General features: G+C 37.0%; 1 protein-coding gene across 1 annotated transcript in view; it reads right to left on the bottom strand.

Moving 5' to 3' along the window:
* The window catches only part of DLC1 (DLC1 Rho GTPase activating protein), a 222,852-nt gene that overhangs the window by 118,607 nt on the left and 86,939 nt on the right, over window positions 1-17,306 (bottom strand). The window contains exon 5 of the mRNA XM_027735935.2: window positions 12,437-12,470. Within this exon, the coding sequence (XP_027591736.1) occupies window positions 12,437-12,470 (34 nt within the window). The remainder of the gene's footprint in view (window positions 1-12,436; window positions 12,471-17,306) is intronic.

Genomic DNA, 17,306 nt, shown 5'->3' with positions numbered 1-17,306 from the left:
TCATCATGGTTTGGTACCGATACATGAACAGCAAGTGCTAAGCATGGCTCAGCACAACTCTGCCCATTTCAGAGGAGGGAGAGTGCTGGAGCAGCACTCTGTGGTACAAAAAGCTGCTCTACAGGGAGCATAAACTGGGACAGATGCTAATGCCTGGCAGGGCATTGTCGCCCACACCCCTTCTCTCACTTATGCCAGGGATTACCTTGCCCTGCCATTTAAGAAAGCAGCTGAAAGTCATTTGCACCCCACTTTCCATGTACACAGAGCAGCAGTACAGACAATTTTCTGGCTCACTGTTTTTTCCTTTTTTTCTCTCCTGAACTAATTATTGTTGCATGATAGCTAAGCAATTAAAAGGCAGAAGTTCAGTCACCAGATCCGTTTGTCTGTAAGCAAAAGAATTAATTTCCAAATTTCCTTTGCAGTAAAAGTTTAAATATGAAACCTTGAAGATGGTTTGTCAGAAGGAGCGAAAGCAGCGAGAAGAGGCAGGTGAAAGCAGTGGTTCAAATCCTTATGCTAAAATCTCTCTGAGGTGTATTTTCCATCCAAGAGGTATTGCCCTTCCCAAGCCTTATCTGGGAAGTAAGAGTCTAAAGATCTTTCCACGGAGAGGATGATTTGCTCATAAATTCCTATTTGAATCATCTAAGCAAGGACTAAACCTGGAGAAGTCTGTGGTAGGCAAAGGATGTCAGAATGAATTAATCTGTTCCATCTTTTTGATCAAGACCACTCAATGATATTAAGGGTGAACCTTCTACCACCGCTGGCTTCAAACAGTTCCTAGTCCTTGTTATCTTTCAAGTGTTCGTGGGTCTTTTCTAGAAAGGTGCCAGATGCCATGGGTCAAAACTACAGCAGGAAGCATAATAACTAAAGAACTAACATATTTCTATGCCATACTTGAGAAAAATAAACCTATGTGACTCAGAGCTCCTTTAAGAGAGAAAAATCCCAGGTTTGCAAGTACTTTGTAGTAGTCTTTTTCCCCATCATTATATTTCTAAATCTATCGCCTGTATTTCTAAATGGAGACGGAAAGACCACTTGTAAGCAATTGTTTAGCACTATATGGGAAACAACTAGAAGGAAATATAGGAGCCAATTCTCTTCTGGTTGTCTGCACTGTGTGGGTTCACCCAACACAATTCAGATTGTAAACAGTGCTGTTTGTGCATGGTACATGGCAGAGGGGGAATTTTGGTAAAATACCTAGTAGTATTTTACTTGCTTCTACTTGCTAAACACGGTTGGAAGTCTACAATAACAAGTCTACAATAACACATTTACTTCTCTGTTGTCTCTGACAATTACAATTCTCGATCTTGCTTCAATCTGTTAGAACAGTTGTCCTTACTGCAGCATGCTACAAAGATATTTTGTCTTTTTTTCTTTCTTTTTCTTTATTTTTTAAGTTGCTTTATTTTTAGGGGTTTATTTTGCTTTGTTTAAGGAAAAAAGATAAGGAAGCCTAAATAATATCTCTCAGGAAATGAAATGATCACTACATCTTCAGCTGAACTGGAATGCACTTCAGAAAATAAGGTAGAGGTTTAAGTTAGAGTCATGGGAACTGGTGAACAAAGCACCAAAAAGCATGAAAACCCAACACAGATGCAGCAAAGATTTTCCAGATGTTTAATTCTTTCTGTCTACCAGTAGAGTTGGGTTAACTTACTTAAGCTATAATGATTATACTGAGGGAAAAATGATTTGGATAATGACATATTGCATTACCAATTTGACATCCTGGGCAAGTTTTGATTTGGTATTTGGGGGTTATGATTTGGGTAAGTCCTACAAAAATCAGTGGTAAGGCTGTTATTAATTTTACTGAGGAAAGGGTTATACTCATCAATTTTTCTGTCACTAGTTTTTCCTACAAATGCTAAGCTGGATCCATGCTTTGAAACACAGGGGCAGACTTAAGTTTTAAGGGCAATCTGTATAAAAAGCACACGTATGAGATGAAAGAAATTTTAGGAAAACTATACACTCTCTCAACTTTCCAGTCATTTTCCAGTCACAAGTGCACAAATAATGATGAAATTATACCTGATAAAATTGATTAACCCGATACATATTTTATATTTTGTACCAGAGCAGGTATATCAGTTACGAATGTGCAATAAAGCTCTGCTGAAGACACACTTGTGTTGACATAAAAATTGTTATTCCACTCCAAGAGTTAGCATGAGCCATACCACCAAAACAAGGCCTTGGCATTCCCTTAGAATTCTGGAGTTCCATTCCTTTTTTGAGAGCCTTCCACGGTAACTACAAGAACAAAATCTTTCTAGTGTAGGCATGGGTTTTGTTCTGTAAAGAATATTCTATCTAAATCAATTGATATATAAATTCTTGACAAAAGTCTCAGTCTTTCTTTTTTTTCCTTGCACTATGAAGACACATTGATTCCAGGATGACATTGTAAATTAGACACCTGCCTGTAGGAAGCTGTAGTTTATTTTATTTTTTCCTTGCCTTTTAACAGATATTTCAACTGTTTTTCTCTAATTTCAAGCCTGTATTTTGATATGTATTAAAATTCCAGTTTATTTTCCTCTTTGCCTTTCGATTCTGCTTATAGACAGCTACTGAGATATGATATACCTGGCTACCACTCTGAAATTCGTTACCAAATATTTCCTCTCCTTTAGGTTAAAGTACAGCGGGTGCAATTGAATCCACAGTAGATTGGGATTTAAATTAATAACCTACCAATTGAACTAAAGAGAATATTCACACAGAGAAACTTTCAGAGAAATCATTTTAGGCTTGGGTTTAGCAAACTTCTATTTTCAAGCTTAGTTCAAACTCATAAGACTAGAATGATTACCTGCAGGAATAACTCCTTGCAGATTTATAGCTTATAGACCATTTGGCAGTTGTGTCTATCAATAAACTTGGTTTTCAGTTATTTATTTGTTTGCAATACTTACAAATTAAGCAACAATTTCATGCAGTTATCTGATTCTTTCATAAAGTGTCATGAAGGGGAAATTCACTTGTGTTAAAATTAACACACAGGTAGATTGACAGTGCTAATAAAGCAGTTGCATGAGGCAAGTGACTGACTTTGCATATAAGAATCATACACTGGTGCACTTTAAAGACCAATGGCATCTACCATATGCTAGAGAATCAACATTTGATTTGATTGCCATTTCCTAATATGTGCAAAAGCAATCTAATTTTACAAGAATGTTTGCAGAGAATATTTGAGACAATGGCTAAACTTGATTAGATATCACAAGTTACTTAAAAGTCTCCAAAATAATGAAAAATACCTTTTGTCAGTATAGTTGGTATCTTTGAGCTTATAGACAATAAGATGTCTAGTTGCTCATGCTGAACACACTACAGGCAGAAACTAATTCTCTCAAATATCGCTGTAGCAGAAGACATTCAGAGCACAGGTCAACAACTTCAACAAGGTAAAATAAATCCAGTCGGAGGAACTTCTGACATCGCAGTTAAAATACAGCCCTGTCATGGTGCTTCCAAGGATGGTTCCACATCAGGAAGACATTTTTTCTCCAGGTGTGCCTAGTCCAAAGTGGGCTTTTGGGTGTCTCTCACCCAAGTTTTCACCATGTCCTTAAAGGAATGTAAATAATCATGTCTTCTCATCAATCATCAGAGACCTTTCTCTTTTCCCTAAGGATTTGTGAAAAGCAACTTTTTATTCTAGTAAAACAGGACTTTAAAGTGTGCATGTAAGTACCTCAGATGTATAAGCAACAAAAAACCCAGCGGGATAAAGCTCATGCCCTAGGTGATCTGTGACTGAAACCATTTCTTACCCCTATGTTTTTACAGATACAAAAAGAGAAAAGTTATCTTCCTACATGATTTTAAGTGCTCTAAGCTCTTCCTGTTCCATGTGGTTTAAAATGGTTTGGGTTTTTTTTTTGGTTAATCTTCAACAACTCTAGAAAATGAAGCAGTTCAAATCCTATTTTCAAATATGAACACAGGAGCACAGTATTTTACAGATGTTTTGAATGTTGTCTAGGAACCCAAAGAAGTAAAGAAGAGTGTATTAAATTTTTCAGAAATGACTAGGTATCATCATAATTTTGTGCCATGTGCAGATTTTACTGCCCAAAAGTAACTTTGACTGGGAGTCGGTGCACAGTTAGCAGGTATCATGACAGAGAGCTTGTTTGTCATCTTCAGGTACCTAAATAACCACGAAAATGTTGCCAAAAGTTAGGTTTAAAATTTTTCTATGGGCACCTCAGGTTTTCAGAATCTGACTCTATTTCTGGACACTGAAAAAGAAAGACTGTCACCTGATTTCCAAATCAACAGTCACATTACTACTTTGGAAATTGTGGCCTAATGACTACACTTCAGTATCAATTAGGATGAAATGAACTAGTTTATATTTCATTTGAATCAACACAAGTCTTTACCATGAATTCAGTCTGAACAAAATTAGCTTAGAAATAACTTGATTAATTGGTTATCACCATTCTCTGTAATTCTTGCTATAGCCAAAAAAGGAAAGGAAGAACAACTTGATCATGTTTGCTTTGATTTAAAAGCCACTTTTGGTCAGGGACTACCTCTTTTATAATGTTTCTGATGTTCAGTTTAATAAGGGACCACAATTTGTGCTTGATAATATAAATACTTCCAAATCACCATGTAACTGATAATTAACTCTATATTGAAAAACAACTTGATTAAGATTAATTATATGATACTAGCCAGAATATACTAAGTACAGGTTTACAGTCCGTGTGGTGGTGGTCTAAAATCTGAGCACATTATAATTACTTATAATGTAATACAAAATTAAATTGGCTGAAAGTAAGAAATTCTTAAGCTTCCTCCTGTATTTTCTGCTTTGACAACAGAAAGCACAATTCTTACAATATTTTTGTTTGCAAGTTGTTATTTGATAATCTGGAAAGATGGATAAATACATGATAAAAAACTGGCTGGAGAGCAGCTTTATGGAAAAGGCCCTGGGGTCTTGACAAACAGTAAGCTAGGCATGAGCCAGCAGCATGCCCTGGCAGTAAAGAGAGCTGGCAGCAGCCTGGGATGTATCAATAAAAGATGGAGATGGAGGGAAGGGATTATCCCTCTCTAGGTAGTGCTTGTGAGACCACATCTGCAATAGTGAGCCCAGTTTCAGGATCCTTGCAATATAAGAAAAACATTGATAAAAGGGAACAATTGCAGGGAAAGTCCACCAAGCTGGTCGGGGTCTGGATCACTTGGTCTGTGAACTGAGGCTGAGGACTTGTTCAGACTGCAGAGATGGCTTTTGGGGTCCTACCAGCAGTTCCCCAGGACTTCACAGTAGGGCAGCAAGAAGATGGAGCTGGGCTCTTCACACTGTGCACGTGAGGATGACAAGAGACAATGGGCATAAACTGAAACCAGAAAGGATCAGGCTGGATGCAGGGGAAACTGTCTCCTCCATGAAGACAGTACAGCAGCGGAGCAGGTAGCCTATAGAGGTTGCACACGCTCCATTCTTGGAAGTTTCCAACACTGGACTGCATAAAGTCCCAAGCAACCTTGTCTGAAGTCAGGGTTGGTCTGCTTGAACAGAAGGTTGCAGAAAGGCCCTCCAAAGGTCTCCTTGAAGAAAGTTATTCTTTGTTTAACTGTTTTTTACTAATAGGTGATGAAGTCTGTTATGAGGCACATTCTTACTATTTATCAATCTGTGATGATACATATTATTAATGTCAAATATCTTTAAAATAATTCAATGCTAATGCTTGGGGTTTTTTTTTTATAATGACATAATTTCTGTGATTTAAAAAAAAGGTAAACTTGCCTTAACTAGGAAAACACATATTGCCTTAAAAACACATTGGATTGGACAGAAAAGGGCAGCTGAAAGATTTAGCATGATGGCTGGAAGTAGTAATCCCTCAGCTTTATATAAAGCTTTAGTCAGGGAAATATCTTGATTTGAATAAGGTAATTTTATTACTTAAGAATAGACATTAAACCAGGAGAGAAAGCAAAATTTGATTGCTTAACACAGGAATATAAGGCACTAGGCACGGCTCGTTTCCTCTGAAATGAAAAATGACATTTGAATATTTGTCAAGGAAATATTTAAAGTTTTTTCCACAATTAACACAATCATCATGCTAAAAAAGCATTAAAATGTATTATATGGACCAATGCAATGTGAAAAGAATGGCCTGTCCTTGTTATTGACCTAAAATAATTCAGTCAAGCTTCTTTATCTAAGCATTTTAAAGATCAGAATAAATGAGACTATATTAAAGAAATGAACAAAATTAAAGGCCCTTGAAGATAACAACAGCATATTTTGACTTAAGAAGCTCTTCCAAAGAAGTATAAAAGCAAGTCCATACTGATGGCCCATATTAATGCGAGTGGAGTAAGAAAGCAGAAGCTAAGAAATTTTATGCTCAACAGGATCTGTTAGCTCCCAAGTACATGTTACTTCAGATGTACTTTATTAGTATAGAATTTTTTAATGGAATTTGTTTTAGCCTTCCACAAAACACCTGTTTTACTGTCCAGGCATGGCACCTGAATGTTTGTGTCCTTCTCCAAGGGTATACAGCCTTCTTGACTACTGGCTCCCCTCAGAGCACGTTCACACTACCTGGCCCTACTCTTCCCTTAAGACTCAAGAAAGTAATGTACAACAGACAACCATGAGGCGTTTTAGGGGTCATCCTGCTTGCAGTGCATTTAGCATGGTTTGAAGTGGACTTTTATGGGAAAGCTGCAGTCCCAGGACCTACTGTTTCCTCCAAAAGTTAATGAAAATGGCCACAGCATCTTAAGATTAGTGAGACTTCGGCTTCACACAGTGCTATGTGCATTTTAAAGTTTGTATGTTTATATCCGCATGCATATGACTTTGAAAAGTAAAGTAATTTTTTCAGAAGAACAACTACTCTAGTGTGTGGTTAATAAGCCACTAAAAATCATATACCAAAAACCCTGACATCAGATATTCTACTGCATTTTGAAAAAAATAGAGAAAACCAAACAACTAAACATCATTGGGAATCTTATCATGGAAGGTCAACCTTCTGTATCTGTGGGCACAATCATTTTTTCTAATAATGAAATAAATGGCAGTGGAATTAAAATATATTTATTAGCATTGGTTAATGTATAACAGCCATCCATGCATACTCTGGCAGAGCTTCTATAACTGTTTTCCGGTATGACAGATTGAAGTGTGACTGCTCACCTGACATTTTTATTTAGAAAGCAAACACTTGCCTAAAACAAATTTTATAACTGTTGCAACATCGACAGTAAAAGACAGATTACCTAACTAGAAACTGGTACTTCATACTAAGGTCTCACAAAAGCACTAGTAAGACTGTTCTACCAAAACCAGATATAACACTTGCAAAATGGAAAAATTAATAATTCATTTTGTCCAGTTTATTCTAGAATACTGGCTAGAGTTACTGTAAAACAGCCAGAAAACTAGTAACTGTGCCAATTAACTTGTTTTTCTCCCTAGTTTATGTGGAAACTGATATCCTGTAGCCAGTCAAATTGAATTTTTTAACATTTGCTCTAGGTTCAAAATAAGTTCTGTATGGATGAACCCTTAATGATTTTGTGAAAACAGAGCATCCGGTGAATACTGCTCATAGAAAGAACTGATTTCTCCGGATCTAGAACATATTTGTAGAATCTAGTAGAGATTTTCTTTGTTTTCCTTTTTGATTAGAGCTGCAGTTAAATTAACTTAAACAAAAAGACCCCTACCTACTGCCAAGCACTTGGTCTTTTATGTGCCTTTTTATACAACAGTGAACCTGTCACTATTGAATTTTTCAGGTCCTCCTGCTGTGAGTTCTCACAGACAGGCCTGACCCACCTTGTCATCACTCCATCACCTCCTGTTCTGCAGCTCATCTCACCATGGGGCTGAGCTTCAAGTGTCCTCTGCTGTCTGACACTGACAATAAAAGTCTATGAGAGGAAATACCCTGTCATTAAGGTCCCTTTAATAGTCTCTGTATTTGTATTCCTTGTGAATCAAAAGGACAACCAGGAAAATTAACAACAAAGGACAGTAGAACCTGTACTTTATTAATTAGTATGTTTACCAGAAATCTAGATTAGATGCAGAAAAATAATGAAAAAAAAAGAGACTTGTTCACTGCTAGGCTCATATTGTAGTACTACTGGGGAGCTTCCAAACACAGTATGCTGGCCAGAGATCCAATGAGGCTGCCGTCTTTGTGCTTAATGTTTCTCCTCTTGTTGGCTTGCTGATCATCAAAACACAACTGAGAAGTGGGCTATCAAATCTGTTCTCCTACATAACAAAGCCCGACACTTGTATTTGAAGTAGACCTCTCTAACCTACTAGATGGAAAGAACCCAAAGAGGTCGTGCACTTTTTCTACAATATGTTTTAAAGCAGGAGAGAACATTTTGGTAGAATCATGAAAACTCAAAAGTGTATTCACTTGCTATTCTCACTTAAAAGGCCATTTTTTATTTTTAGAGCAGCAACTATTCTAAATGTGTGTTCAACAAAAAATACCACAGGGTAGTTGTTTTACGCACAGTAAAAAAAAAATCATCACGTTGAACATTGTGGACCAGTGGTGTTAATATTTATTTAATATTTGTTTAGGGCTAGACTAAACCTTCTGCCCTGTTTATGTGATAGCACATAGTTTTGTCACCTCAAGAGAAATGAGCTGTGCTAGTCTGTGACCAGATGTGGATATTCACTCTACCTTTCCTGCTGGCTCCGTTATAGCAATGTTTTTAAGTGACAGAATTCACTATTCCCTACAAATATTTGAGGATACATTTGGAAATCATTTAGCAGGTACACAAAGAGACTTAAACAATAATTCTGATATTGACTTACAATTATTTCACCTTTGTTTTGGGAACACTGCTCCAAAAACAAAAGTTAGCCCTGAATTAGGAGGCTCACAGTGGGTTCATTGTACTGAATATAACACCTGTGTTAGAAAGCCATCTTGACTTTTAGTGGAAAGTTAACCAATAACATTCATGAAGTCTCATCCTGTGATTCACATCAGTAAATCAGATGCTGACATATAGCCACGTGACATATAGCCCGGTTTAGACGCTGATTATTTTAGGCTATAAATGAAGTCAACAGCACTAACCCTGACACAGACACTTCCATTACTGACAGGTGTGATGAACACTATCCCTCAAATTTCTTTAGAGTTTGTGGACAGAATATGACAATAAAAATCACAACAGTCAGTAAGATAAGTAAAGGCATGCAAATACATAAATTACTCAAAAGAAAAACAGATGAAACTGAAAAAATAATGTTTTGAATCTGGTTTCTGGCCTGTATTCTTGATTTAGGGGCCAACAGTACTAATCCTGAGTCATCTCTTGGCTTGAGCCCTCATTTTCCCCAACAGTGCATACTGCTTGATCTTAACTTCTACTTCAAAATGTTATTTTGAAAGATTTATTTTTGTCAACATTGCCAGAAATATCAACAATATTGAGACTTCTTAAAAATGCATTACTCAGAAATAGCTGATGCCACAGTACATCATTTGCAATGCCCTAATTCACACAAGTGGAAGCAATAGTATACATATTTAGGCATGACTGATGTTCTGCTCAATATACTGATCATTTATAGATTTTTGCCAAAGGGACTCTGCAATTGCATGTTTTACTGCACTTTCCACTGTTAAAAAAATTAACTGGTTATGCAACTCTTAAGTTATTAATTAACAAAAGCAGCAATATTTTCAGATTATGTTTGGCTTTGCTCCAAATCTAAAAATAGTATGTGTGGGGGTTTTGGGGTTTTTTCAAGTACCTCATCTGAAAGTTTGAATTTGATGTCAGAATTTACTGTGTGTTGGAAAATACATGAAATCAAGAAAATATTTAATTTCAAGGATTAACAACTGCTATAAACATAATCAGTAATGTGTGAACTTCTAGTCTGCTTAAGCAGCTTGGTCCATTTACAAATCTAAATGTTTGGTTGCCTATAGGAAAAGCACTTGAAAGTATCAAAGTATCTGGAGTCTACAGAATAGGAATTCTTGTGAAAAACAAGGTTTTATTTCTGTATACAAGATTTCTAAACCAGAAACATTGGAATAACAGGCATTCCACTTTCTTTTATTTATTATTCCAGTTGCAGATGGAACTAAATAGTAGTAAGTAGGAAAGAGGGACCTACAAGAAAATTTTCTCAAGATGAGATAAGATGTTTGAGTAGAAATTTTGGGTTCATTTTAATCCAATTTTAATACAATGCTAGCTAATCTTTTTACTTCCTTAATAGCCTTGCCAGTAATAACACAAACAACTCTTTCTTTTTGTTCTGTAATATTTTGTAGCATATTTTAGCTTGTTCATAATAATATTAACTAGAATGAGTTAGATTGTTGGTATTTCCAAATAAATAACAAAATTAATATTTGTTTTGTTCTCTTACAGCAGACATGCAGATATGCTATACTCTTTTTTGAAGGCTTTCACACCTTACTTACAGCTTTGTCATTAATGACTCTTGTAATGTAATTTATCTGGTGAAGTGTAAGCAGCAGTGATCAAATGATGGCAAGATAAATTGCAAAGCATGGGACCTGAATGTTTGAATCAAGATCCAGTTGCATTTGACAAAAGCAGCACTTACTACTACCCCTGGAGCCAAGTGACTTCAGTCAATAGGACTGATTTTAATAATCATCTCCCTAATACATGCTGAATATTGCAAAAACCCTAACATGAACTTGTGAGCTTCTGAGTTGTAGAGTTAAACAAGAGCCAAAAGTGATTAAAAGGCAACAACATTTTCATTCTCAGTCGAGCTGGTGCTCATGTGCATGGAAATGTCAGCAAACTGACTTCATGTGGCATAAAGTTCTGTCTAATATTTGTAATATTATATATAATGCTGTCCACAAAACCCCATAACACTGAAGTCTGAACAGAAAGAAAGAAAACAGAGAGACATTCATATGAATATGTACAGGTTATAAAGTGTAGGTCAAAAAACCATTGATTTTATACCATCATCAACACTGACATGTTAGGCAGTTTTGACACTGCAGGAGTAAACATAGAGTTTTATTTCTAATTTTACAAACCATTATGGCAAATATTTGTTGCAGCTCTATTCTTCTAGTTTAAAATTGGGGTCATTACAAGTCTGTGCCCTGAAGATTTTTTTAAAGACTTTCAGATAGTTTTTAATATTGTTTGGTATGCAATTACAAAAGATGTACAAAAACTTTCAATGTTGCATTTATACTTGACAAACTTATTTGAAATTAGCTGCAAATAGTAAAGCTAGTAATAATCAATTTGCATGTTGGGACATAATTTAAAAGATGTGGTCAAATATGGACTGACTCAGAAAAAGAAACTCCAAATAATGCCACCTGTGAAATCTATAAAGAAAAATCTTATTAAATATGGGTCACAGTTTGAGAATTATTTCTGAACTTCAACAGCCAAAATAGCAACATCCTGAGCAGACAGATCCATAGCTTTTACAGCACTGATTAGAATTGTGGCTTTTCTCTCAAAACATTTTTAACCTATTCCTCTCCCTTAATAAGCAAAAGAAAAGAAAAAATCCAAACAAGGATACTGCAAGAAAATATCACCAATAAAAATCAGATATAAATCCGAATGCCAGGTGGCATTTGGATATTTTGAGGTATTTTTCAAGCTATATTCAATGGGCAGTAGCAATTAAATCAATTAAAATAAATAACAAGAAACCACAGAGATTCTAGAGAACTATAGTGCTAAGAGTGGAGCGTTCCCTAGTGTTTATCACAAGAACACACCTGTTCGACAGTATCTAGCAGGCAATTACTAGTGGATTCCACATACCAACACCAAAGTACATATAGTGTTCAGAGAACACATATGACGGAAGATAACAGAAAAACAATCTTTCAATATTCAGGAAGTACTTAGCCAAAACAAATGTTATTGTCTCCAGTGAAATACTCCAGGTAACTGGAATTTCCTGCCATATTTAAAGACAGGCAATAAAGTTCACTCTCAGTCATCAGATTTCACTGACTTGAGAAAACCTATTTGCATCTATGTTTGTTAATTGAGACATCTAGTAAATCATAATAGATGGTAACATCAAATAACAAGTTAGTAACTACAGGAAGACTGACATTTATGGAGCAGCTGCAATCCAACCGGATACTTGGTAGGACAGTTTCAAACATCTTTATTAGTATCACTCAGAAAGCTGGACTGCTTTTCAGAAAGAGAAAATACCCTATTCAGGAAACAACCTTTACACAGACGTTTGTTAGATCTGTAATCCTATAAGTTAGAAACCCCACAGTTGAAGTCTGTCTTTTATCACTTAGTTAAGCAACACTGTATTCCAACAACAAATACAACAAGGAAATAAGAAAATGAGTAAATATTGACTCACCAGCCTTCTCCTTCTCTGAAATAATTGGCATAGCCTGAAAGGAAAAAGAAAAAAAGAAAAGATATTGCTATTAAAAACCCAATAATATTAGGGAAACATTATAAAATCTTAAGGTAAATTTTATACTGTCCAGAAGGTCTGGAAAGAACTAAAGTCTCGCTGTGTTAAGCACTCTGGAGAGAAATATACACTTCTCATTTTAGTGTCTTGTAACGTATTATGAAACTAATTACTGTTAAAAATGACCAGGAGAGGAGGGAGGAGATGGAGTTAATAAGATATTCCTATGATCGCATTTTGAAATAATCATCCCAGAATACTTGCCCACAAAATTCCACTGGGAAATTACTTAATAATTCTGAGGGAGTGAAGACAAAATCCATGTGGCTGAAGATGAGACTGAAATGCCAAATCTTTCTCCTCCAGAACTCAAATGGAGTTCTGCCATTGATTCCACATAATTAGGATTTATATTCAAGTATATGTTGCTCTATAATATACCAGTTTCTTACTTTTTATATAAATTTTCAGCAACAAGTAATAGAAGTGTTTTCATATCAGCTGTAATTGTTTCTGGACTTGGAAAAGTGTGTGTGTTGTTTTTTTTTGCAATGGATGTAAAAAAAGCATATTATGCTTTTCTTTCAGACTAATGTAGAAGAATTTTCTGAATGGATTTTTCCCCTCCAAAAGAAAGGAGGTTATAGATTGAATGAATAGTAAAATAGAATTTATATGGCACACATATAAAAAGAATTCTAAAATGTGCATATATGATGAAGGTAAGAAAGGCTGGATGAGAAATTGGACTGGGTATGCAATGTATGCAGAACTGCCATGTGAGCTGAGGTATCAATTTTACATTGCATTCCACTATGTTAGTCTAGCTTTTATTCAGCAGATTTTCCTGCTGCAGATTCACAGAAAAAGAAAGAGGGGAGTGATGGACAGAAATAACAAACCGACAAGCTTCAGACTTGCTATAGAGTTCCCAAAGTAGACTTTGAAAATTTAATTTCAGGATTTGATTTGTCCTGCTATATAAAATAGTGTATTATAGCATTTCCAGGATGGTATTTTGCACAAAATTTCAACTAGAACATGTCTTAGATGATACATATTAATACATATCTTTTGTGATTCTTTCTGTTTCACCTGCACTCTGACTCATTAAATACCTGTTGTTTAGGTTTGACATTCAAAAACATTGTACCATCAGACTAATATTTTTCAAAACAACGATAGCTTCTTGCCTGAAAAGCATTTCCCTTGCATTTTGCAAACATATATTTGTTCAGAAGGACCATTTTCTCCAGTAATGCAATAAAGGCACTAACTTACATGAACTGAAGAAAATGAACATACCAAAGAAGCAATAAAATCACAGAGTGAATCAAGGTCTCAGTTTCAAAGAAAGAAAAGGTGTCTCATGTATAGATTTTTATAAAAAAAATGATAAAATTTTGAAAACTAGTATATAGTTTTCTTCTCTTACCCAGACCTAAGTGGTTAAGCTATTAAGCTATCTACTCCAGATTAAGCCATTAGAGTGTGTACAAAGGAGGGCAACGAAGATGGTGAAGGGCCTTGGGAGGAAACTGTATGTGGAGCAGCTGACTTAAGCACTTGGTCTGTTCAGCCTGGAGAAGAGGAGACAGAGGGGAGACCTCACTGCAGCCTACAACTTCCTTGTGAGGGGAAGAGGAGGGGCAGGCACTGATCTCTTCTCTGTGTTGACCAGTGATAGGACCCAAGGGAATGGCCTGAAGTTGTGTCAGGGGAGGTTTGGGTTGGATATTATAAAAAGGTTCTTCACCCAGAGTGTGGTTGGGCACTGGAACAGGCTCCCCAGGGAAGCGATCGCAACAACAAGACTGCCAAATTCAAGAAGTGTTTGAATAATTGGGGATGGTTCTGTGAAGAGCTAAGAGTTGGACTCAATGGTCCTTGTGGATCCCTTCCAACTTGTCATATTCTGTGATTCTGTGATTAACATTTGTACAAGGAGGAAATTTGTAAAGAGAGAACTTTATAAAGAGAAGAAGGCAAAAAACAAGCAAACAAACAGGAAAGGAAAACAGTACAAGAAAGAACGAGGGAATGCAAGTGTAAGACAACTGAGAGGGTCAGGAAAAATGAAGGAAAGATAGGGACAGGTTGTTATCACTTTTTAGTGCTGTGTTTTGTTAGCCAGATTCACAGAAGAAAAAAGCTTTAAGGAAAGCTTAGAGCATACCATTGACACAGCTGAAGATGTGGCAACAAGCGGTGTCAGCATTGAAATCATAAGCTGTGTCATGGAAGAGAGATAACAGTTTGATGGAGATAGCCTTCGTAAAGTCTAAAATGCAAAGCCAAGATGAATAGCTGGGGCAAAGCAGTTACAAAACTCCACGTGGATATGATAATGACAAGTAAAGAAGATAATTTTCTGGTGGTTTTATGACAGACTTAAATGGATTTTAATCATGTTTATAATGGCACTTCAACTCACTGGCAGTGCCTTTGGCCTGAATGAACACTTCTGAAACAGATGTCATCATCATTCATATCAACATGTAGGTTTTTTTTTTTTTTCGTATTGGTATATCAGATTTTAAATATTGTTAATAATGTCATTTGTCACATCAAATTATTTCCTGGAAATATACAATATTTCTACTTGATGATCATCAAAACATTGATTTACAGTGAAACATAAATTTTAGGGAATTTCTTAGATGGCAGTCTTAAAGGTTGTTAGAATTTAGTAGGTTTAGCCCAAGTAAAAAGCTGTAAATGGAAATACATAGAACCATAATGCCCCAGGGCAGATGTGTAAGTCACAAAATTTATACTTCTGTTAAGTAGGATGAAGAAGCACTACAAGTTCCAGAAAACTTTAAGGTTGAGTGAGGTTTATAGATATAAGTACTTCCTAAATTCCTACAGTAATCTTCCCACAATTCATTAACACTGATGCTAGACTGATGCTAGAGAGACGTGGATTATGCAAATTATCAAATGTAAGAATTTTTAAAAAAAGTTGCATGGGAAAAAAGAAATAATACTAGCTCATTCAGATAAAGAAATACATTCAAAATGATAGCATCACAAAGCATGTAAGTTTTACTAGAGAAATTATGAGAAGGACCTCACATGGTGATGACTACCTGTCGCCACCATTTTTTACTACTCCAGATCCCGCACAGCGAATTATGTAAATACAAAGATTTTTTTCTATTGACTCACTTTTCTTCTTGATATCAAACTTAGCCTACTTTTTTTCAGCTAAACATGGTTCCATTTCGTAGAATCATAAGGTTGAAAACAGCCTCCGAGATTGTCAATCCAACCTTTGACCAAACACCACCTTGCCAACTGGACATATCCCATATTTTCTTGAACGCTTCCAGGGATGGTGACTCCACCACTCCCCTGGTCAATCCGTTACAATGCTTAACCACCCTTTCAGAGAAGAAATTCTTCCTGATCTCCAACCTGAACCTACTCTGATGCAGCTTGAAGTCATTTCCTCTGGTCCCGCCACTAGTTGCCTGGAAGAAGAGGTCAAGCCCCACCATGCTACAACCTCCTTTCAGGTAGTTCTAGAGTGTGGTATGGTCTCCCCTGAACGTCCTTTTCTCCAGGATAAACTACTACAGCTCCCTCATCTACTCCTCATATGACATCCTCCAGACCCTTTCCCAGCTTTGTTGCCTTTCTCTGGCCATGTTCCAGCACCTCAATGTCTTTCTTGAAGTGAGGGGCTCAGAACTGGACCCAGTACTTGAGACGTGGCCTCACCAGTGCTGAGTAAAGAAGGGTGATCACTGCCCTGGTCCTGCTGGCCACACTATTTTTGATATAGGCCAGGATGCCATTGGCCTTCCTGGCCACCTGGGCACACTGCTGGCTCATGTTCAGCCAGCTGTTGACCAGCACCTACAGGTCCTTTTCTGCTGGGCCACTGTCCAGCCACTCTGCCCCCAGCCTGTAACAATGAATGGAGTTGTTGTGACCCAGTTTCAGGACCCAGTTCTCAGCCATGTTGAACCTCATACCATTGGCCTCAGCCCATTGATCCAGCCTGTCCCGATCACTCTGCAGAGCCTTCCTACCTTTCAGCATATCAACACTCAAGCTCAACTTATCTGCAAACTGACCAAGTGTGCACTTGATGCCCTTGCCCAGATCATCGATAAAGATATTAGCTGATATCTTTATATATCAGTTCTAGCTGAGCTTTTATCTTTCTAATTTTCTCTCTGCATGACCTAATGACATCCCTGTACTCTTCATGAGCTGCCTGCCCCTTCTTCCAAAGGTCATAAACTCTTTTCTGCCGAGTTCCGTTGAAAGCTTTGTGTTCAGCCAAACTTGTCTTCTTTCTCATCCGTGTCTGTCAGTACATAGGGATGGCCTGCTTCTGCAGCTTTAAGATTTCCTTCTTAAAGTATGTCTAGCTTTCCTGGGCCCCTTAGTTTTCAAGGGCTGTTTCCTAAGCAACTCTCTTAACCAATGTCCTGAAAAAGCCAAAGTCTACCTTCCAGAAGTCTAAGGTAGAGGTTTTGTTGACTGACCCCCTTCCTTACTTCACCAACAGTCGAAAACTTCATCATGTTGTGGTTGCTATGCCCAAGACAGCCTCCAACCCCCACATTTCCCACCAACCCTTCTCTGTTTGTAAACAGTACGTTTAGCAGGGCACCACCCCTGGTAGGCTTGCTTATCAGCTGTCAGGAAGTTATCTTCCACACACTCCAGGAACCTCCTAGACTGTCTTCTCTCTGCTGTGTTGAGTTTCCAGCAGACATATGGCAAGTGAAAGTCTCCCACAACAACAAGGGCTAGGAATCATGAAGCATGAGCCAGCTGCTTATAGAATGCT

Source organism: Pipra filicauda, unplaced genomic scaffold (genome assembly GCF_003945595.2).
Source record: "Pipra filicauda isolate LSUMZ 115617 unplaced genomic scaffold, ASM394559v2 scaffold140_size2443280_pilon, whole genome shotgun sequence".
Taxonomy (NCBI): Eukaryota; Metazoa; Chordata; class Aves; order Passeriformes; family Pipridae; genus Pipra; species Pipra filicauda.
The sequence above is the reverse complement of the archived record's forward strand: the minus strand, read 5'-3'. Positions and strand labels throughout refer to the sequence as shown.